Source organism: Cupressus sempervirens, chromosome 3 (assembly GCF_028749045.1).
Source record: "Cupressus sempervirens isolate cs-2001-9-10 chromosome 3, ASM2874904v1, whole genome shotgun sequence".
In the NCBI taxonomy this organism is placed as follows: Eukaryota; Viridiplantae; Streptophyta; class Pinopsida; order Cupressales; family Cupressaceae; genus Cupressus; species Cupressus sempervirens.
This window is the reverse complement of record NC_143120.1, coordinates 892,451,440-892,474,892: the sequence shown is the minus strand read 5'-3', so window position 1 is coordinate 892,474,892 and position 23,453 is coordinate 892,451,440. Positions and strand designations below refer to the sequence as shown.

General features: G+C 35.6%; 1 protein-coding gene across 4 annotated transcripts in view; it reads left to right on the top strand.

Moving 5' to 3' along the window:
• Window positions 1–23,453, top strand: part of LOC149569670 (putative serine/threonine-protein kinase SIS8) — a 311,948-nt gene that overhangs the window by 245,354 nt on the left and 43,141 nt on the right. For all 4 annotated transcript variants that reach the window (XR_016362787.1, XM_089822389.1, XM_089822391.1 and 1 more), the window contains exons 10-11: window positions 20,048–20,171; window positions 20,292–20,311. Coding sequence is in view for 3 of the 4 variants with exons in the window: in XM_089822389.1 (XP_089678515.1) it covers window positions 20,048–20,171; window positions 20,292–20,311 (144 nt within the window). In the remaining variant the exon portion in view is untranslated. The remainder of the gene's footprint in view (window positions 1–20,047; window positions 20,172–20,291; window positions 20,312–23,453) is intronic.

Below are 23,453 nucleotides of genomic sequence, written 5' to 3'. Positions count from 1 at the left end.
AAATCAACACAAATCATCGATAGTTTGAACAATTGGCCTCACCGATTATTAATCATTGAAGGAATAAACATAAGCCTGCATATCAGTCTTCACTACACACGAGTATTCATCTAATGTTTAGCAACCAATTAATAGCGCCAATATTATTTAATATTTGTTCTGTCCTTAACTCCTTACTGCCCAGACAAACAATAGTTACTCAGAATAAAATCTCTGGGTTAAATATTCAATATTCTCAAAACTTCCTCAACAACATAAAAGCCCGATGAAATAATTTAGACTATCCAGGTTTCAAAAGTAATACATTTGGCAATAATAGCCATCCAACCACTTAATGTTTGGCCCAAACATTAACTGACGACACACTTAGATATCTGGAAAATATAATGGACTTGCAATATGAAACATTAATATCGTCTCACAAAAAAGACCAAATATTTTCTATATTAAGAATCCTTACAAATTCCCTGTACGAACAAGATATGGGAATAATTTCAGTACAACTTAAGAATAAATTATGGCAGTCCAGTTGTTTGCAACTTTGCTCAATGAATCAACTTCAGAAAATAATACTTGATCTGTAACTTTATTTCTGGTGAAACCTATGATTATACTTAACAGGTTGGCATATTCGATGCTTAGATACCACTATAGTATCCCTAACTGGATATTTTCCCTATTTGTTTCTAAAAAACACAATACAGAGATCTACGACGAATTTGCATGCAAAGGTTTCCCATTCATTCAACAAATACTAATGTCAAGATGAAAATATATGTATTCTGAAAATAATATTGCTTTACAATCCCACAACAAAGAATGCAATAACCAATCTTAAAAATAAATACAGTCAGATTGGTAATAAGAAAAGAAATTTTCAAGTATAAGTGAGATACTCGTGCTATATCTCTAGCAAGATAATAAGTTTTAGTCCACTGCCTCCCAGCTCAAGGGTTTCTGTCTTTAAATTGGCTGAAAGCTGAAAAAATAACTCTACAAGAGACAAAATAAAATCCATATCACAAAACCAAGTATTCTTAGTGCAAGCTCCTTCCCCTTTTAAGCACAACATGATGACTCTTCATATTCCCTTTTAATTGTCCGTTTTCCACTTAGAAGAATAATATAACTTTCTAAGATAAAGTGACTTATTAAATTTCCCTTTTTTATTTTAAGTCGCGTTATGAAAACAATTAATCTTCAGACATTAAAATAATTATGCCGTCAAACTAAAAAATTCATGCGTAATAGCTTCCTGAAAAGCTCTTTGCAAGACGGTCCAAGTCCAAATATTACAAAACCAAAAATACAGATCTTGCTGACTTATTGTAAACAATAAGAAACTCCTGCAACATTAACTCTGATTGGCCTGAGTATTTAAGTGCCTAGTCCAAAACTCATATTGATCCTTGCAACATCCTGGTTAGCCATGGAATCATGGTGTGAAGGGCTAACGACGCATCAGACGATAATGACTAGGAAAACAGGACATTACAAGTGGTTACATGCCTTAGATACTACTAGTACTAGCCATGCAAATCTACTAACATTTATGTTTGATGTAATCTTAGATCTATAGTAATTTCTTATCACTCTTAGTACAATGCAAGTTAAATTGGAATCCACTTTTCTATCTATTCCTTACATAGGAAATCAGTGAACTTAATTGGATGGCCACATGTAGAAAGGGTATTAAGCTGCATCCATATTTCAGCCTAGGTTTCAGCTGTTTGAACATTATCATATACAACCCTCATCAGTATTCAAACTGAATTACTAATTGTTGTATTGCCTTTTGTGTGTCTATTAGAATGAGGATTACTGGTTTCTTAGGTGATTTAGTGAATATAATTTTGAATTCAGGAGATCATCAAGATCTCTTTGATTGTTGATTCTCATCGTTTTTTAGTATTAATATATAAAAGAAACCAGTAGTGTCTGATTTCTTTATTTTAATCTTAGCGTATACATATTGAAGGCAAGCAATTTTACAAAAAAGACATCTCAAAGCCAATTAAAAAAATCTTGTATAGAGGAACTCTTTTAATTTAGGGATGGGAGATTGGGAACAGTTAATTAGAAGAATGTTTAAATATAGTCTTTCATTCTTAAAAGGTTTGAATTCAGAAGGTTTGCTAAAGCATAATATTGGTGGCTATTTGAAGAGAAAATAACCGAAGGGGCCGATATTTAAAAGAGGGTTTTTAGAGTCAAATTGTTAGGTGTTTAAGAGCTCTGAAATTTAAGAGAATTTTCCTTGAGGAAAGCTTCATTGAAAATGTCTAGTGCTTTCAAAAAAGTCTATATTTAGAAAAAGCTAAAAATAGTGTTGTGCTGATTTTAACTAATACCATTTTTCAAGGACGATCATTTTTCCAAGATTTTCTATTTTATAGCTTGTAGCTAATCTTTCTGCTTGCTAAATAATCTATTTCATCATGCAAGAGATGTAATATGAAAAGATACGTTGTAGTTTTTATAGCAAAGAACGAAAACTTGGAGTCAAATTGGAATCAGGAAGGCCGACTCGAATTGTGAATTGGCTACGAATCATAAAAGTGAAAAATCCCTTGAAATTTAAAGGTTTTAATGATCTAAAACTTATTTCATGCACCCTTTATTGAATATAACTTAAACACTCTATAACGTCACCAAATAGAAGGTAACATACATAAACAAGAAACATAAATGATAAATCCATCACATACGTAAAATTTAAATTGTAGCTTAAGTAAATAGAAATCATAGGATCATAATGAGTCATGACATAGATATATAGAATTATAAATATTGTCAAATCATAAATGTAATATGTATCTAAGATGAAGATCCATAAAACCAATGACATTATTATCAAATCATAAATGTATTTAAGATGAAGATCCGTGAAACTTATGTCTATTTGTAAACAAAGGGAAAAAAAGGGGCTCTAGCTCAAGCCTCATCATCATCTTCAAGCTCTGCTGGAACCTAAGCCTTAGCCTCTTTCACAACCTCTGAGTATCTTGTATGCCTTCTACAAAGGCGTATAAGGTAGGTCCTAGAGGACCAATGAGCCATAGCCCCCACATGTGAGATAGGTGCACGAAGATCACAAGGGTTTGTGTATGTGCGTGTGTGTGTGCGTCTGCTAGTGCCGAAATGTGCTTTAGCCTCCTTACAACCTTAGCCTTTCTATCTACCTAGTCAACCCACTCATGGTCTGCCTCAGTGAGCCACTCTAACTCTGGATCAATCTCCTCTAGAATGATCATAGAGGAGTTAGCAACCAAAATTTGTCTGGTCCTAAAGTGGAGGTTGTAATGAACAAATACAAGATCATTCAACCTCTGCACAAACAACCTATTTCACCTCTTCGAGTGGATATGCTCGGAGATGGACTAACTACACTCACAACCAGAAGTGCTGCTAGGCTGACTCAAAATATGGATGAAATCATTTGAAGATTTGTGGTTGAGGGCCCAAACATTTGCCACCATCTATCTGAAATAAGGATAAACTAGGTGAACTCAATGCCATTCTAGATCTAAAAGAAAAAACTGGGGGAACTCAAACTATGTTAGATTTCAAAGAATGGTTCCAACAAGACCATGTCATAGGCATTCCTCCTATGAATGGACAATTTGCATGGTTCAATAGGTGTTGGGACTTCTACCAGGTAGCATAAAGACTAGATAGATTTATCTTCAAAGGGAATTTATAGACATTCGATTACAACATTCAATCATCAATTCTGCCCTATGCCAACTTGGATCACTTCCCTGTCAGCCTAGATATCTATGAACCCCATAAACCAATAAGAAATCCATTCAAATGTGAAAAAATGTGGTTTATGGATGAAAGCTTTATGGAAAACATTAGCAATTGGTGGAAAGAAGTAGTGGAGGGGTCCAAAATGTTTTGCTTCATTTCCAAACTGAAATTAGTAAAACAATTTTTTTTTAAATGGAATAAAAAACACTTTAAAAACATCTTTAAAGAAAAATTAGAGATAGAAGAAGAATTAGAAAACTTAAATAAAATTGTCGTTCAACAAGGAATGGACAATGATAAATTTGAAAAAGAAAAAGAACTAACACATAAAGACGAAGACATCCTGAACAAAGAAGAAATCTTTTGGAGACAAAAATCATGAGAAATGTGGCTCTAGAAAGGAGTTTGCAACACTATATTCTTCCACAACAACACAATTTGGAATAGAAATATCAACAAAATATTGAAAAGCAAGAATAGTTTAGGCACTATAATAGATAATCCAACACAAATAGCGAAAATTTTTGTTAAATAATATATAGACTCTCAACAATTATGAACATTCAACTCTCACAGCCGAAAATATGATTCTAGAATTTATACCTAAATTAATCACCGAAGAAGATCATAAGATGTTAAATAAAGCATTCACGAAAGAAGAAATTAAAAATGCTCTATTTAGTATGAATCCTGATAAGTCCCCAGGGCCGAACAACTTACAAGCATTCTTCTTCCATAAATGCTGGATTTATATGAAGCCATAGAAGCCACCAGAAATTCTGGTTCCCTATTAACAAAAATCAATAACACCTTCATCACACTCAAACCTAAGAAAAACGATCACATAGATCCAGGAGACTTCTATCCTATTGTTCTTTGTAACACCATCTATAAAAATTTATCCAAGGCCATAAAAAATAGGATAAAGTTAGTCCTCCCCAAATTAATCAGTGAGGAGCAAGCCTGTTTTATACCCAATAGGTCTATTTTGGATGGAATAATTATCATTCAAGAACTTATACACTCGGTTCAGATATGAAAATCAGCATGCATATTAATGAAATTAGATATTCAGAAAGCTTATGACAAAATAGACTAGAGATTCCTTTGTAAAACATTAGAAGCCTTTGGTTTTTCGCATCAATGGATAAACCTAATTTATAATTGTATTTCAACGGCTATATTTTCTATTCTCATTAACAAAACACATTAGGGATTCTTCAGCTCTTCTGGAGGAATTAGACAAGGGGATCCAATCTCACCTTCTCTTTTCATAATCATGGCTGAAACCTTGGGTAGAGCCATAAAAAAGGCTCAGTTAGAAAACAAAATTTCAGGAGTGTGCCACAGAAGCTGTCAACAACATCACACACCAGCAATTCGCTGATGACACAATAATAGCAGGTATTAGTAATTTAAACGAAGCCAAAATATATAAAGAAATCATTACCACCTATATGAGAGCATCAGGACAAAAAGTAAATCAGGAAAAATCAGAAATCTTCTTCTTAAATACCAAAACAGAAATGGAAAACACCATTTGTCAAACAATGGGATACAAGAAAGGAAGTTTTCCTTGCAAGTATTTGCGTATCCAGCTAGAGAAAGGGTTTGGGAATGGAAAAGCTTGGGACAACATCATTGAAAAAATTGAAAAGAAAATCAATCACTGGAAAAGCAAATGGCTCACCAAGGCAGGACGAATAACTAAGATCAAATCTATACTATCAACAATTCCATCCTATCACATCTCATGCCTCCCCTTGCCCAAAGGAATCAAACACAAAATAGACCAAAAATTAAGGGATTTCTTTTGGAAAGGGATAGAAGAGAAGATAAAACAAGCATTAATTAAATGGGATAGTATATGTAAACCCAAAACTCAAGGAGGGTTAGGAATAAAAAGTCTCAGTTGGCAGAATGAAGCATTTGGAACCAAATTAGTATGGAGAATGTATACAAACAAGGATAGTAAAAGGGAAAAAATATTATATAATAAATATCTATCCAACAAACCCCTTTCTTTATTTCGCACTGTTAACCCTTCGCAAGGGTCAAAAACTTGGAACTTCCTGCTACATTGTAGACATTTAATCACTAATTATTTTACTTGGGATATAGGTAGGGGAGAAGAAGCCTTATTCTGGGGAGATTCATGGGATGGGCTTCCCTCTCCCAACTCATCTTCTCTCTTGGAAGCCATAAAACTCAAATTGACAAACCTATGTGGTAGGTTTGTCAACAACTACAAATTCCGTGAAACTAATAACACAACAAAAAATTGGAAATGGAATTCAGTGGAAAACACTGACCTAACGGATAGGAATAAAGATGGTGATCAAACATAATTTTATGTTGTATGGAAGACATTGGAGTCATTCCACATAGGAAAAATTGCACCAAAGAAGCACATAGGGAGGAAATATCATAGTTATCACATGAAATCTGTCCTTTCTAACTTTATTTGTATTGTGTTTCACATAGTTTGGAGACTCAAACTCAAAGAGTACCAGGCAAGCCCAAAGTTTTTAACTCTACAAAAACTTGGAGAAAGCTAGACAATAACTGTTAAAATTCTAACCAAGATAATCCTACAGGTCTGACAGTACAGACTGTACCTTATCTTATTGATAATATATCCAATGATTGGCACTTTATATATATATATATATTTCTCCTATAGGTGCCAACTTAGGAAGGGTTATGTCCCTTGAGGGACATACCCTTTAGAAAGGATATATAAGTAGGTTGTAAATGCAGATTATAGGACACACTATACACAGCAGTCTGCTCCTATATGCATCTTACTTCCAGCGAATACTAAGTCTGAGATATTCTAATTTTCAGATTGATAATAAGAGAATTGGATCTACATTCAAGATAAGTTATAACTTCATCAAACAATCTGAATATTCATAATATTTAGAAGACCATTCTCAGCTATTCAAAACTGAACTAAAAGTCTGATCCAAAGAAGAAAGAATTAGCAGAATCTTTACATGGTATCAGAGCCAAGTTATTAAATCTAGGGCTTTGCGAATTCAGTCATCAGACTTTATATATACATAGTAATTTTCTCCTATCTTCAGTGGTATATACAATTAGATCTGAGGACAGTTTTGATGGGAAAGAACACTTTGAAGCCTGGAAATTCAAAATCTTAATAATTCTTGAAGAGAACAATGTAAAACAGTTCGTTGATGGAGCATCCAAATAACTCCCAGTTGAACCTCACAAATCCATATGGAGCAATGGAAATAGAAAAGTTATACAAATCATCTTGGATGGAGTTAAAAATGATATCGTACGTATGCTTACGAAACATCAAACTACCTTTGATATGATGAATGCATTACGAAATGCCTATGAAGTAAAAAATGCAACCAGGGTTCTTGCACTAAAAAGGCAACCAAACAACATTCAGATAAAGAAAGGAGAATCGATATGTTCTTACTTCTTAAGAGTTGCTGGCATTAGAGATGAATTATCAAGCATAGGAACCATCATTAATGACATAGAATTAACGCTTATGGCTATAGATGGATTGCCAAATTCATGGGAAACATTCGCACAAGGAATAAGTGCCAGAGATTAGCTTCCGGACTTTAACAAACTCAAGAATGATTGTCTTCAAGAGGAATCCAGAAAACTAAAGGAGGGAAACCAAAATTAGAAGATGAAGAGCTTCACGTTCTTAATGCAAACTCCTTTAAGGGCAAGAATCTTTACAATAATTCCTATAAGCTTGTAGTAGTACATAGTGTATCAGGTTTCATTAATTGCTACACATGTATGTACAAAGAGAGTCCAACAACATGATGGGATGTAGAGCCATAAGAGCTAGCATAGATTGATGATGATGATGCTACATAGTCATAGCTTTTTTGTTTTAGTATGGATGAGCTTGTGGGGTCCAACGATTTGAGAGTGTAGAGGACATTGAGGAGTTAGGTGAGGAGCCTGGGGGATGATTAGAGTCATTAGACTCAACTTCTATTATTTACTATTTAGTATTTTGTTTTTAAAGTTTGAACATTGTTGAATCTTGATAACTTGACCAGTTGATTATAATTTTGATGAACATTAGATCGTGATTAATATGATTGTGAAATAAAAAATAAAAAATTGTCTTTGCTGTAACATCCTCTTTTCCTAGGCCTTAGCTAACAGCTAGCATATCATCAAAATACATGTTCATATGAATATGAAAGAGATTCATGGTTGCATGTTCATATGAAAGAGATTAACAATTACAATCAGTTTTAATTGAAATATCATAACTAACCATTGAAAGAGTATTCAATTAGTACAAGTGGATAAACATTGAAAATCAATTTAAGTAAACAAGAAGTTGCCATGTCTATAAACATATTGCTATTTAAAATTTAGTTCGATCCATGTAACTAATTAATAATCTTGATTACAATTAAGGCATGATAAAATAAAAGTAAATTGAGGGTTTTAAGCTTGCAATACCCTAAATTCTGAAATCGGAATACGCCTAGGGCAACATCTGCAAAACCTAGGTTAGTCCACATATACCACTTAGGGGTCAAAAAAAACATATTGCCGTATTCTAATGACCAATACCATTTAGGGCAATAATACCACTGTAACATCCCTTTTTTCCCATTGCTAACTATGGCAATTAAATGTAAATAAAGCATGCGTTCATATTTATATTAACATGAATGAAGGACAGTTGTAACAACCATCAAGTAAGCGTATTTGATGTGTATAGTTACATTTCATGTTCAATTGAAAAATCAACTGATTTAATTGATTTCCTAAAACATTGAAAAAGAAAAGTGATTTCTAAGCAGTGAAGGTAATAATTGATTAAACAATATTGACCATCTATCATATCTTGAACTTGAAATTTCAAATTCATAAAAGTAGAATACCTATTACCAGAAGATATTTGAATGCAGATCATATCTTTGTCCTATGCAAGTCTTGGCATCTGGTCGAGAGGAGAAACATTCTCAATGGCTTAACCTAGCAATCGCGGACCCTTAAGTATCCCCACACAGGCTCATATGAGAAAAGCCCTCCCTATCGGGTAATAGACATGGGACACTCTGTCTAGCCATTGAGCATTCTAGTACTAGAGTCTCAACCGACCACTCGAGTACACAACAAGATCTAAACATTGGACTACCATGAGCTGTCTCAATTTAAACTCTTTTTATTACTTGCTTATTTGTTACTGATTGTTCTTTCTCTTATCATGCAGGGATGTACCCATGGTTTAATGAATATCAATGTACACCCTTCATCTCAACCATGCTGGTCTTCCTAGATGAATGTCTGGGGTGATTTGCCTTAACATTATATATTCACAGCCATGCATGCTGCCTGCTTGTGTTTATGGGTTCACCAGAAGATTCATAATACTCAACTTTCATGAGATTACTGAAACATTTTATATTCATAGCCAATGCATTATGCTCGACCTAGGCCTATGACCTAACAAAGATTCAAATTGCTTTGAATATTATTTACTAGTTCTTCTTGAGAGTGTTGACCCTTATCTCAGACACATGGAAAGTGCCTCTATATAAGCTTTCATTGAAATGAATTCTTCTTAAAACAAAGTTCTGATATGAAGTCATTATTCTGATTTAAAATCAATATTTTGTTTTATAATTTGCTCTTTGATACTTAAGCACCAAGGGGAAAAATAATATACCTCTTTTGCTTGAAATTTGAAAGAATATTAAAATGCATGACTTGGTTAATGTCAGCGCCTCTTGGTGAATGTGGTTGTTGCGTAAAACAGGGCCGTTACACTTGTAGGCAATGGACTCCCAATAGTACAGCCTCACTCTTGGCTCACAACACTTATAGAGAAAGCATACCAATCTGTCACTGGTTATACTACGATTAGCACAAAGTAAATTGGAATGGTGGTTGCAGTCAATGACTGTGGTATGATACCAGTTGCAGTCATGATTTATAACGTGGTCATACAATAGATAGCAATTAAAGGTCAGCATAGAGCTATACAACAATGGACGCTTATATCATAAAGATATCATGACCCAGAATGATTGCAATAATAGAGCTTCAATGCTTGGTAAGGAAATAATATGTTATCGAGGGTGTCCTGGGTAATGAACTCACCACATATATAATTGCTTCTACCCCATGCTCAGCTATGGCAAGAACAAGAAAGGGTGGCAAAGAGAGTTACAACAGAAACAAAGAGCCATCGACTTGAGTGGTAAACATATAATATTTAATTTGGCCATTGTGGTGACATAAGGCCCAATGAGACAATTAACAAGGTGGTTGCTCATGATAAATATTATGGCTATAGCCAAGGTGGAAATATAATAATAGCTTTACCCACTTGATGTTTTAATATAAGGACATCGTCGTAGTATCTATAGGTATCATGGTGGCATTATGTAAAAAGACGCTTTGCACAACAAAAGGTTCTCAAACTATAAAGGTAGCAAATTTTATTGCTTATTTAATGATATAAGCTAATTGGTTAGTTCATGGTCGTCCAACTTACACTCTTGCTTGCCTAGCTATTTACCCTTAGCCATGGTGGTCCAGGAGTTGTACCTATTTGCCTAATGATAGGTGGTGCCATTGTGCCCAATTCCTTTCTAGCAATGCTTCATTGTGGGGGTGCTAATGTGGTTGATTATGCCCTCACCTCTCCCTCCTTCATCTCCTTCATCCACAACTTTACCATCTTGTGCCTTCCCCTTGCAGATCATGCTGTCCTTCGTATCCATTTCGTCTTCCTCCACATTCATCGCCGCTTCTTCAGCCACCTTATCTCATCCCTTCCACTGCCTGTTCCCTTGCTCGCTTCCATTTCAGTGATAGTGACAGTGAGCTTTTTTCCTTTCATCTTTTAAGACTTCTTAATACTGCGTGTTTTGCTGACTCTTGTGAGCCCTTCTCCATGTTTAATTTGCTTGTGATGGCCATTTGGAAGTCTGCCATCCTTTCCATACCTCATTGCCCTTTACTATCCCTTCGTAGCAAATGTCGTAATACATGCCCTATGAACCAATGGTTTGATGTTGACTTCAAAGCTTTTCATCGCTTAGTACGATTTGCTTTTGAGGCTCACTCTCCTGATTATGCTCACCTTCGGTTGTCTTGCCTTTGTTTTCTTCACTGCAAGAAATGACCCTTTTCCGCTTGTCAGTGTAAATCTGTTTGCTCCAAGTTGATCTGTAATCCCTAGCTCTTTTGGTACACTCTTTTCCCCTGATGTACCCCTCCATCTCCCATTCTTGACTTTTGCTCCCTAACCACTCACACCATGGCTATTTATGATATTCTTGGGCAGCATTCCATTCATCCCATTTTGCCTCCTTTTTGTCACCTATTTACCCCTTCTCTCATTTACGAGGCCATCAAATTCATGAGATGCAGCAGAGCGATGAATGATGAGGGGTTTTAGCCTGAACTCTTTATGTTTGGTGCCTCCATTCTGGGCCGATATCTCCCCATACTATTTGATAAGATGATTTGTATTGGGTTTCCGATTTCTTGGTCTAGACAACTAATTTATCCAATCCATAAGACTAGTCTTGCATTTGATCTTGGGAATTATAGGACTATTATGATCGGGCACACATTTGCTAAATTATATGCTACAACACTCAATGCTATGTTATCTAGAGAGCTTGACAGGAAGGGTTGTAGAGCTAGAGATTAGGCTAGTTTTTGGGCTGACTATCAGACTATGGATCACATTATCACTTTACAAGCTATTATTGAGGAGGCTAGACATAGATCGGAGAAAGTTTATTGCTGCTTTGTTGATTTTCACAAGGCTTTTGATTTTGTTCCTAGAATTGCTTTATTTTAGAGGCTTCAGGAGAATGGGATTTCAGAGATGTTACTAATGACTATCATGAGACTCTACAAAACTATTGTGGGTAGATTCAGGACTCTTGATGGTTTTTCAGTCCCGATCCATAGTACCATTGGGGTTAAACAAGGCTGTCCTCTCTCTCCCACTTTGTTCGGTTTGTATATTGATGAGCTTGAGGACTTTGTTTTGAAGTCTTCACTAGCAGGTGATGGTTGCTACTTACACGAGGTTTTGATCTCCATTCTCCTTTTCGTGGACGTTGTAGTTCTTCTCGCTTCTTCTCTAAAGAGTTTACAGAGGCTTCTAGATGGTTTGGCTTCCTTTTGTGTTCAGAGACAGCTAGTGGTTAACCTAGGTAAGACTTGGGTTATGATCTTTAATTGCTTTAAGACTTCTCATCTTCATTTTTTTTTAGGGAGAGGAGATTGAGATCAGTCCTTCCTATATGTATTTGGGAGTCAAGTTTTTTGAGCCTCGTTTTAGTATGAGACCAGCGATACAGTCCACAGTTACCAAGGGGTATGTGTTCTCTTGCTATGCTTGAGAAATAGTGCTTCAGACACCATTCTTAGGATACCTCATCCAAGTTATCCCTCTTGGACTCCCTTGTTCAACTGACTGTTCTTTATGGCTCATTGGTTTGGGGGCCTTCTCTCCTTCGTTTTGATTTGGCCTCGATCGAGCAGGTTTGGACTTGCTTCTACATCGAATCATTCGATGTCACAGATTCACTCCTCACAATATCATTCTTGCCAATTTTGGTGCTCATCGCTTCAGTCTAGTGGCTATATTTGATCTTGTTTGGTTCCTTCATTGTCTGCATGGTTTTGTGGATTCGATTGCTGAGTGTGATAGATATTCCTATCTAGCATGTTGCTCTTCGGTTGCTATTGCATGTTTCGATACTAGCTTTTGGGCTTGTTGTTGGTATGCACAGGCATCTTCTCTGTTGAGCTCGATTGGGATTGATATTGATCGTCTCCCTTCTTATCAGTTCACTTTGAATGCCCCTGCTCATCTCCTCGCATCTAGATAGGAGTTAAATGAGTATGTCAGACTTGATATTTATAGACAATATATTATTACTACTTGGACTAACCCTCATGGTGGCTTACGTCGGAGAATGGCCTTCAATGTGGGTCACTTTCTGGAGATCAGTGATGGGATTATTGTCCGTCGTAGTTACCTTTCTGGACGGTGTAGTCATACCCTTTGTATCTCTTTGGGATCTTTCAGAGTTGGTTCTCACCATCTTTGTGCTCAGACAAATCATCATATTGACAGAGAATAACAGATCTGTAAGTTGTGTACTTTAGCCGAGGTGGAGACAAAGACTCAATTTATTTTCCAATGCCCTATCTTTTATGAGATTAGAGGGAGATTTTATTTTCTATTCGGGGGATGCTTTTCTCTTTCTTCTTTCTTCAGTTATTATGACTAGTGGTGTCTTGCGGTCTATCTTCTAGAAGCCACTCTGCTCGGTGATAGTACTCTACAGTCGCTACTTCCTCACCGACATTGTTCTGATCAGCCTATTACTGCCTTTCTTGCACCCTTATCTCCTTTATGGGGTGTGAAAAGGTCGGTTGCTTCTACCAGTTCTGCTAGTCATTCCAGATCTATCAGATCTCGTAACGATCACTTACGTCGTAACGATCACTTACATCAGCAACACTCCACAAGTTCACAGAGATAGTTTAGGGCTCCTGTTCACTTATAGTCTTATCCTTCTATGACTGGTTTCTTCTTGGCAAGGAAAGACTCCTAGTCTTCTCTTTGTCCTCTCTCTTTATGTTTCTATTTATTTCTTGTTGTTGTTCGCTTTTCTCACACCGTTTGGTGCTCCTGCTATTGTTAGGTATCTGGTTGTAAACTCTCAGTCCCATAGACCTTTTGTGGTCTTTTATTGGACATTAGTATTCTTATCTTATCTTCCCCCCCCTTCAATGTGCTCCTACAAGGAAACAAATTCGCCACGATAATATCATATTCCTCAATATAATCACAATTATTATAACAAATTATTATTCATAAACCATAATAACGACTAAATTCCATTTCACTTCCCATGAATTTATGATGAATAACCAACTTTCCACGGTTTCAAGATTATAATATAAAAACATCATAACGATTAACTAACATGTCATCTTCATATAAAATTGTAACAATTAACCATCTTATCAATTCACATGATCTTAACTAATTTTACCTGTCAACTGATTTCACATGAAACCTCAACGACTATATGAACATTTTTAAATTGAGCCAAAAATTGGGTTGTGACAATTGCAATGGCTATATTTCATATTTTCAATTTTGACATGTCATTTGAATACTACTAGACTCTAGTTATTATGTTATACAACTTTTATCCTCTAAAAACTAACTTTTCAAGTGCTAATACTATATGTATTGGCATTTTGTCAAGATTGCTTCCCTATTGTCACTCCCCTACTTGCCATCCCCCTAGCATGCCTAATCTTAGACCCCAAGTACCGTTGTTCTTGATATACATTCCCTCCTCCCTCCAAGAAAATGTTCCCAAACCCAGTGGAACATTGATGTTTTCAGTAGACTTCATCACATGACTTCTCAAGGTGCCTGGGAAGGATTTTATCTTTGTGGTAGTAGATAAATTGACTAAGATTTCTCATTGTTTCTCTATTTCAGCAGGGTACTGAACAATTTAGATGGAAAATTTGTTCTTCAAAGAGGTGTTTAGACATCGTGTGACACCCAGGAATATCATTAGCAATAGGGACAACAAGTTTAAACTTGTTTTGGTCGGAATTGTTCAAGTTGTGTGATACTAAATTGATTGCTAGCACTAGTCTTCACCTTAAACCAATTGGTAGACAAATAAAGGGGTGAAGGGGTACCTACGCAATTATTTTTCAAGGTAGTAGAAAGCATGGGTTGAGTGATGGCATTTGGGGGAGTTTTGTTACATCGCCACTTTCCATGACTAGCAATATGTTTCCTTTATGGCCTTATATCGTTATGAATGTCCTAGCTTCATTGACTTTTGGTATTTGTAGGGTACTCAGAAGCAAAAAATCTTCTTTAGAGGAGTCAAGACATTATGCGATCAGAAAATATACATACCCAAATTAACAAAATCTATATGTTGTTTTGTACGATATTGAGCAAGAATTTGAGGTAGGACGCATGGTTTGTCTGAAATTGTAGTCGTATAGACAATTCATTCTTGACAAGAGTGGCTCAAAGAAGCTTAAGCCTTGCTACTATGCACCATTCAAAGTCACTAAGAGGATTGGAGAGGTAGCTTATGATCTTGAGCTACCTAAGAGTAGTAAGGTGCATAATGTTTTTCATCTATCTCATTTCAAAAGGGTTTTGTGCATAATGTGACTTGTATAGAGTTGCTTCCTTTCGATGAAGGCAAGCTGATATTGATTTCTAAAGCATGGATTGATTTTTGAGAGTGTGCCTTACAAAAGGAATTGTCAAGGAATACCTAGTGAAGTGGAACAACTTACTAGTGGAGTATGGTACTTGGCAGAGTGAGAATATTTTACAACATTGAGAGTTGCAATTGCTTAAGGACAAGCAATATTAGGGAGGGAGGATTATATAGTTGCCTTCTTGTACATAGTCACACAAAAAGAGTTTTCCTTTTCTAAAAAGATAAAATGCATTTTGTCAAAAAGCAACAAAAAGGAAAAAAAAAACTTTTACGAAAAACAACAAAATATCAAAAATGTGCTTCTCTTTTGAAAAGCTAAAAAAAGAAAAAACGTTTGCTTGAAAAAATAGTGAAAAAGAAAAAATTGTTTTCTGAAAAAGTGGCAAAAAGAAAATGGTTTTTCTGTAAGTTGCTCTCAAAATTTGTAATGACCCTTACTCAAAGGTCACTAAAAACTACTAACGCTGAACTATGCAATTACGTCAAACACTTGGCATGTAGTCTGAACTGTGCAATGTAACATACTGAATATGTGCTAAGCAATTTCATCAAACACTTGGCAAGCAATCAACTACACTGCTGAGATATAAAATGCTGAAAGAAATATTTGTATGTTCTACTTGTGTTTACTTCCCTTTTGATTTTTTGGAGAATAGCAATAATAGAGGATATAAAGCAATGCCAATGGATAACAAACAATTCTTAATTCTACCAATTTATTCTTTGGAAAGTAAATACTGTGCTGAAATGGACTTACTCCAAATTCAGATTGCATTCAAAGAACCTGTTCATAGTGGATGCTGTCAGAACTGAACAAGCTGACCATATTCTCCTTCCAAATGCTAAGGAAGGCTCCCAGCTATGTCCCTGCCTTCATACAGAATTCCAAAACAATTTGCAGGTCACTTTGCTGCCAACAACAGTCTCTGTAAATGAATTACAGGCCCTCAGTAAAGCTTCAGCAAACCCAACAGAAAATCACAGGGCTGATGATATGTATGTAAGCCTAGAAATGGTGATGCAAGATCCTGTTAAACAATTGCAGACCAACATAGAGTGGGTGCAGGCCGCTCAGGTTGTAACACTGCTCAAGAAACTATCGATTTGTTGGGAATGATGCAACAATGTTGTCTATATGCTGAAGATACGGTGATCAGGCTGCAACCTTAATCTGTCCCAAATCCAGCAACTGTATGGTCTGCAAGTACAGCCGTACCTGTACGGCCCTGTTTGATTTTAGTATAAATTGTTTCCTTCTCCATATGGTGCTAAATCAAGCTTAGTCTGAATCACCCAGGTCTTAGGAATGCAAAGAAATTGGCAACTTGAATTTCCAACCAAGTATGATAAATTTATGACTCCAAATATGCTCCCAATCTGATCTTTGAAAATGACCAGTTCTGCATCAGATTTGTGCATAAATATTGTCCCAAACTTTACAAAACCCTTCTAACAAAAATGATGCAATCTTTTCACCAAAACGATTCCAGAGATGTTCACTTTCAACCCTAGTCTGAAAACTCAATGAAGCTCAACTTGAAATGCTTTTTCGAATTGCTTTTTCGGATCTGCTTTTTCGTATCTGCTTTTTCGAGCTGTTTTTTCGGACCTGCTTTGTCGATTCTGCGCTTTTTTTCGGATTTGCTTTTTTGCTTTGCTTTTTCGGCCTACTTTTTGTTCGGTTCTGCTATTTTCGAAGAAATCAAACCCTCAAGTAGTCTGAGTATACAATTTAAGCTCAACTTGAAATTGCTGAATACCACTTTCAAAGTGCAACCCTTTAGAAGGTCTTTCACTTTCTCAGTTATGCAATCTCTTGAGAGGTATCGTTCTCAAGGATTATGCTGAATATTTGCAGACCTGGATGGTGCTACAAATGCTCAAAGAGAATGTAGTTGAATTATCAAATCCCGTCCGTCCAAATGAGAGGCCAAGCCCTCTATTTATTCACATTTCTAAGAAGTTACTAAGAACTTCTAGAAGCATCCATTATAAAATCCCATTATAATGCACTTTTATAATTAAATAACTTTATAAAATAAAAGTGCAATCTCAACTTAAAATTATAACATGTAGGCCGCATATAAAAAGTAATGATAAAATAATATCTCCAAGAGCATAATAAGCCATCCAATCCTCAAATATACGCCAGAATGACTCTCTCATCACAACCACCAGTCTACGAGAGTCCATGACAGACTGATCGGGCACGCAAAACAATGTCAACCAAAACGGGGACATTACAAAATTTATAGAAGGGCCATTTGGGCTCTCATTTGGTATGCTAAAGTTGATATATTATTGTTATTTATCTGGAATTTCTTCTGAAGTTCATACCTTGACTATTTTAGGATGAAATCTCCCATTTAGATTACTTGGTTCAATGGTGAAAGATCCACCCTAGTTGGTCAGCTCTCATAGTTGTAGGTTATTTGTGCGTGTTTGAACCTTTCAGGTGGACTTTTTGCCGAAGAGATGAAATTCTCTACCATATTTTTATACGGGTTTGAGGTTTTTGGTATGAAGTTTGGATTTTTTTGTGTGGTGTGAATTTTGAAAAGATTTCTTAGTGCTAGTGAGAGTTTTCTAAATTCTTGCAAATGTACTCATCAAGTTGCTGAAACCAATTATTATCAATCTAGATATTGTTTCTATGGATTTGTTCCAACAAGGCAACTCACTTTGAGCATTCATTTGCATTGTTTTGCAACACACTTGAGTATTTTGGTTGCTTACCTACATGGCTTCTTTTGCATATCAACTTTCAAGGACTCTCCTCCTCTTTTATTGTTGTACTAGCATTAGGATTTGTTTCCTTTTTTCGAGGGCATCTTTTTTCTCATAGTTTTCTGTCATACACATTGTGCATTTTGAATCTCACTAATCAAGATTTTTTCATTTGTGTATATTAATTTCTTTTATTTCTTTATATAATTAAAAGGACTTTATTTATAATCTGTTGACCTGAGTTTCTGGGACAGAGGGATGGAGAAACAAGTTTCTGAGGCGTTTTTTTTTCCTGTCATAGCAGGGGACAACAAGGGACAACTACTATATATATATATATGAAATTTCAAATATATTTATGAATTTCAAAAATACATAACATTGTAACATTCATCGTAGCAAAATAATAATATTTATAATTATTCTAAAGTTCTTGAATCAACGATGAATGTCATTCATTGAATCACCATCTAACATAGCATCAATTGAATTAAACAAATCATCATAGAATAGGAACATAGGATGGCATCAAATGAATAAAATGTGAGTTCAAATTTCAATTTCACAAATTCATAGATATAATTCATTGAAACAATGAAAAGTGTCTGAAAGTCAAATGCCTCTCCTCTACAAATGCTCCTAAAAACTCTCCAAAAAAAAGTCTTTGGAGAAACCAAGCACGCAAAGAGTCCAACACATACATCTTCTCTTAAAACATTGACCTCTTCTCTCAATTGCAGACCTGTCATGATGCACAATGACGTCCTCTCACAGTGAACTATTGCATCAAGAGAAAATACAAAAATAAAATTGAACATTATAAATAGTTTTCAAACTGATCTTTTAACATTTATTATTGTTTAGGTGTGACATGAGGCATGGAGCCCGCAGAAGGGTAAAAGATTTTGCAATTTTTTTTAAAAAATGTTCAAAATCCTTTTGGTGTCGGAAATGGCAATCTGTCCCAGGGATGATATGTGCAAATAGTAAACTTGGTTGACCATCCCTGAATTTGTAGGACAGTTTCCAATTTTATTGGATGATTGGGGACAACTTGGAAACGTTTGTTGCCATCCCTGTCCATGAAATGGTTTCCATTTCCTAAATGTGGGCCTTATGGGTTGAAACCCATTTCCAGGTAACATTGGTTAAAATATCCAAAACAATGCCTATAGTAGTGTATAATATCATTATTGTGGGGTTTGTTGACAAGGCATGTTTAAAAAAGGGCAAATTTCAAAACCACTATGGCATAGTTACACCCTTTTATGGCATAAAGTTCATGTAGGTATTCATAATTTCAATATTCAATCTTAACTTTATTTGACCACTCCTGTAATGTTTATTGCCATTAGTGCCCTAAAATGGGTACTGTGTTTTTTAACTATAAATTCTGGTTGTAAAACATTTGTTTGCAGCTTCAAGTATATTACAAATTAGCTTTGATAAGGAACAAATGATGTGTCAACAACTTAACTTCATAAAAAGGAGTTATATTGGTAACAGAGCCCCATTAACAGACTAAAAATACATTAAGATATTTTTATAAGCTTGGATGATGATGTCAGAATTGTGTTCCATGGAATTGGATAAACGACATGGTTGATGAATGGCTCCTCATTTTTTATCAAATAGGTTTTGTAATGTATATTCGAGGCATAACAGCCTTTTCTAAATTTATTGTTATCCTTATCTGAAATCTTCATACTAGATATCGGATTTGGAACAGTTATGAATTGGAAACAACTAAATTTTGCGTATTCTAAGGGAAAGTCAATTATATTTGGATTGGAGGTTAATAACTTGGGAAGCATTTGAAACTAGTTACCTTTTTGAGAAGTCATGCATATTGTTAAGTAGATTTTTGATTGTCTACCCTATATATCTCTACAACAATAAGTATGCTCGTCTTATGTTTCTGGTGTGATTTAAGGGTGTAGTGCTTGACACTGAACCTCTGTAGACAAGGGTTGACTTGGACAGCATACCATCTAATAAGGCATTTCAGGATGTTTCATTCTTATATTGTTCCTGTCATACATGTGGTATTCTGAAAACATGGTGGAATATGCACAGGTACTGAATAGTTTAGGAATTCATGTACAGTGTATAGTCAAGGTCCGCATTCCTTTTAAAGTTTTCCAATATTAGTCATTTTGAGGTGATCATTTTTTGAGCATCTAATTGTTTGTTTGGAACTATATAGTTGTTGAAATTAAGTTGTTTGTTTCAAAGATCTTAAGCTATCATGTTTTAGTCTTTGATTTTATTTAATTATATCTGTAAAGGTTCCTTTGGAGAAGTTTTCCGTGGTGTGTGGAGAGGAACAGAAGTTGCAATAAAGATCTTGCTTGAGCAAGATTTGACAGTGGAGAATGTGGAGGATTTTTGCAATGAAATATCTGTTTTGAGGTATATAATGAAATAAATGTTAATGCTAAAAATTCTTTCTTTTGGAAAATGTGCAATATTTTGATCTCATGTTAATTTTTGTCCTTATTTTTTTGTCTCTTTTCTGTGCTTCTTATTCAGCCGATTGAGACATCCAAATGGTATTATACATTTCCTTAAACTACTTAAGAATTTTATTTGTTCAATTTTTTTGTCACTTTCCTTTTACTATGTATGATTATTCTATTGAAATTTACATGCAGTTTGTCTAAAAATGTACTGTTTATTAAACCAATATAAGGATTTGTTGATTAATATTTAATAATAATCCATTATGATAATTTAATCAGAGTTCTTGCATGAACTAGGAAAATGCATAATGGGACAAGTAAAGTTTGTATAGTTCCAAACTTTCAAGGCTTATTAAAGTTTCTATTCTGAATGGGTTGTTTGTAAAACGTGGTTACAATTTCCAAAAAACACCAGTATTATGAAAAAATAGATCTCTTGTTCAAAGTTTCAAAATTTGTAACTCAGCAAGGTTTGGCGAACACAATATTGGCTCTAACTTGCTGTCTTGGCTAAATCAGAAAAATACTTATTTAAAAAACATAAATAAGATGTGAAACATTGTGATGCAGTGTGTGGAGTGTGTTTATAGAATGATAGTGAAGTTTTTTCATTAAGATTTAAATAAAAAGGTGTATAAGATCACATCAATGTGTGAATACAAAAGCCAATAATATGAGATAAATCACATTTCGTTGTCATAAAAAAATATAATTTCATTCAAGTGTCAACTCTTAGCATTTTTCTTTTCCCTAGATATCTTGATGGCTGGGGTCTTGCTTCTTTTTGTCAGTTGGTGTCTTAACTTTGCCCTTGAACTAGAAGACAATAACTTTTCTTAGGACAACCCTAATCCTCATCTACCATCTCCTTGAATTCAATGCCTTGTTTTGGGCTGCATAATACCTGTTTTTCAAATTTAGCAATCTCATGTGTCAAAGTGTTAGAGTTTTTATTGGGTTAACTCTTGTTTCTATGGGTTACTATTGTCCAAATCAATCACCTCATGACTAATTGAGCCCTCCATCTTTTATGATCGGGTGAAGGTTGCACTACACAAGTACAAGGTCATTTAGGCTCTTTCTTTTCAATGTATTTCATTTCATGTAGAGTTTGTGCATGCAAATGGGGACCAAAAATGGGTTATAAGTGTCCTTTTGTGTTTTGAATCACAAAATGACTTTTGATGAGTAATTTGAGTAATCCATGCTCAAAATCTTAAAATATGGTATGAAGAAGATTAACACTTCTCAAATACTTGTTTCTAAAATACTAATTCTTTAAAAACATGGTGGAGATTGAGAGGTTCAAATATGAGGCACAGTAAAGTGGTTTTATTTTTGTCAAATAAATACCTTAGTATGAGTTGTGTTCTCCCTAAAATGTTGACTTGTTTTTTCATAATTTCTTGAATCCCTTTTGTGGAAAGTTGGCTAACATCGCATAATTCAATTCATTATTTTTTTAACAAATATTCAAAATTAATTGACACATGTTGAAAATTTAAAAATGCTAGCCCCCTTAATTTTGAGGGAACTGATAAAAGAACCAATTCTTTATTAATATGTAGAAAATGAAGTCTAGAATATGAAAATATAATTTGTTTCAAATTTTGATGTGCGGATAAGATAAAGATAAAGATAAAGATAAATTATTAAATGTCCGACAAGAGAGCACCAAAAGGATCTAGGGGATTACAAGTTACAACAAAGAGACAACCAATAGCTGCGGCACCAAATGGTGCCCAAGGAATGAACAAGCAATTGAGAAACGAAAGAGAAAACAACAAAATCACCACTATGAGGATGACCAACTAGGGATCCTCATCCATAGGGAAGTACCACAAAACGGAAGTGTACCACTAGGGCAGGAGGGGGTTTAGGACTACTGCCAAAAACCACCGAGTGGAGCGCTGTTGCTAGGGTGTGTGGTCTCTACAAGGTCTCACGGGCCTGGTATGAATTGAAGTAGAAGGGCTCAACAAACGCTTGGTGCCACTTTTGAAGGGCACCAATGTGAAAGAGGTGGTGAGCTGAATTGACCTAGGTCTCGAGGAAGACCGAAGCTATTAGTTGTGATAACAAAGACGAGTAGGCTCCTAGAGGTAGAGCACCATGCACCGCTGATTGGTGTATCTGAAAAAGGAATCTAAGGATCGACAATCCTTCAACAAACAACAAAACCTCCTACTATTCTCATAATAGATGTGGCAGTGGAACATAAAGTGTAAGTCTGTTTTAGCCAAGTCCAAGTCACAAAGCTGACCAAGCCAATTATCTTTGTCTTCTGGTGGTTGGTTTGGATGCGAAGATGGGTGAATCCCACCCTAAGTGAGCCTAGAAGAATATGCAATGCATGTGTCCAACACTACTCAACATAAGAGGGACTCACAATGATACCATCCTGAATGTCAATATAGTGCTCAACACAATAGGCCATCCTAGGACAGAGCCCCCTGGGTGATCAATCCAGGTCGTGTGAATATACCTCCTATGTCCATCCTGATGCTTGTTCAAGTCAAACTGGGTAAAGTGGAGAAGAGAACAAGCATCCAATGAGAGTACTGGAAGGGAGGTAGATTGTCAATATCAATTCCCACCAACCCTAAGAGAGTAGAGGCCTGAGCATACTAGCACCAGGCCCTAACAGTGGGGTCATTTGCCACAATCGTCTCAGAGGAGCGTTAAGCTAAGTAAGAATATCTGTGCCCATCCTCTTTAGAGATAGCAAACCCTTGAAGCCGATGAAGAAACTTGGTCAAATCAAAGATGGCCCCGAGTTTAAGTGGTGAACCCTGAACTCAACTAAAATGATACTAGTAGGTGTTGTTTGGTGACATCCAATGATACTTTGAAGGAGAATGGTTTGAACCCTCACAACAAAAGCCTTGTCAAAGGCTAGGAGGGAGTTCCCCCGAACCACTGAGCCATAAAGAACAGTCCGTCTGATCAGGGAATCCATAAGAGACATCTAGGATATGTTGTTGTGGAAGTTATGCTAGAAACATTGTCTCTAAGGAAGAGCAAGGTAACCTAGGCCTTTATTAACTTTGGCCTACATAGGCGGTCTCATTCTGAAGCGAGCTCTCGAGAATTTGATGCGTAGATAGGTGTAAGTAGATGAGATGGTGATTTGCATACCCACAAAGAAGTGCAAATGGGAGGTCTTCGAACAATTGAAGACCATAATGTGAGGCTTGCCTAAGTTAACTATGAGTTGTTTCGAGTCAGAAAA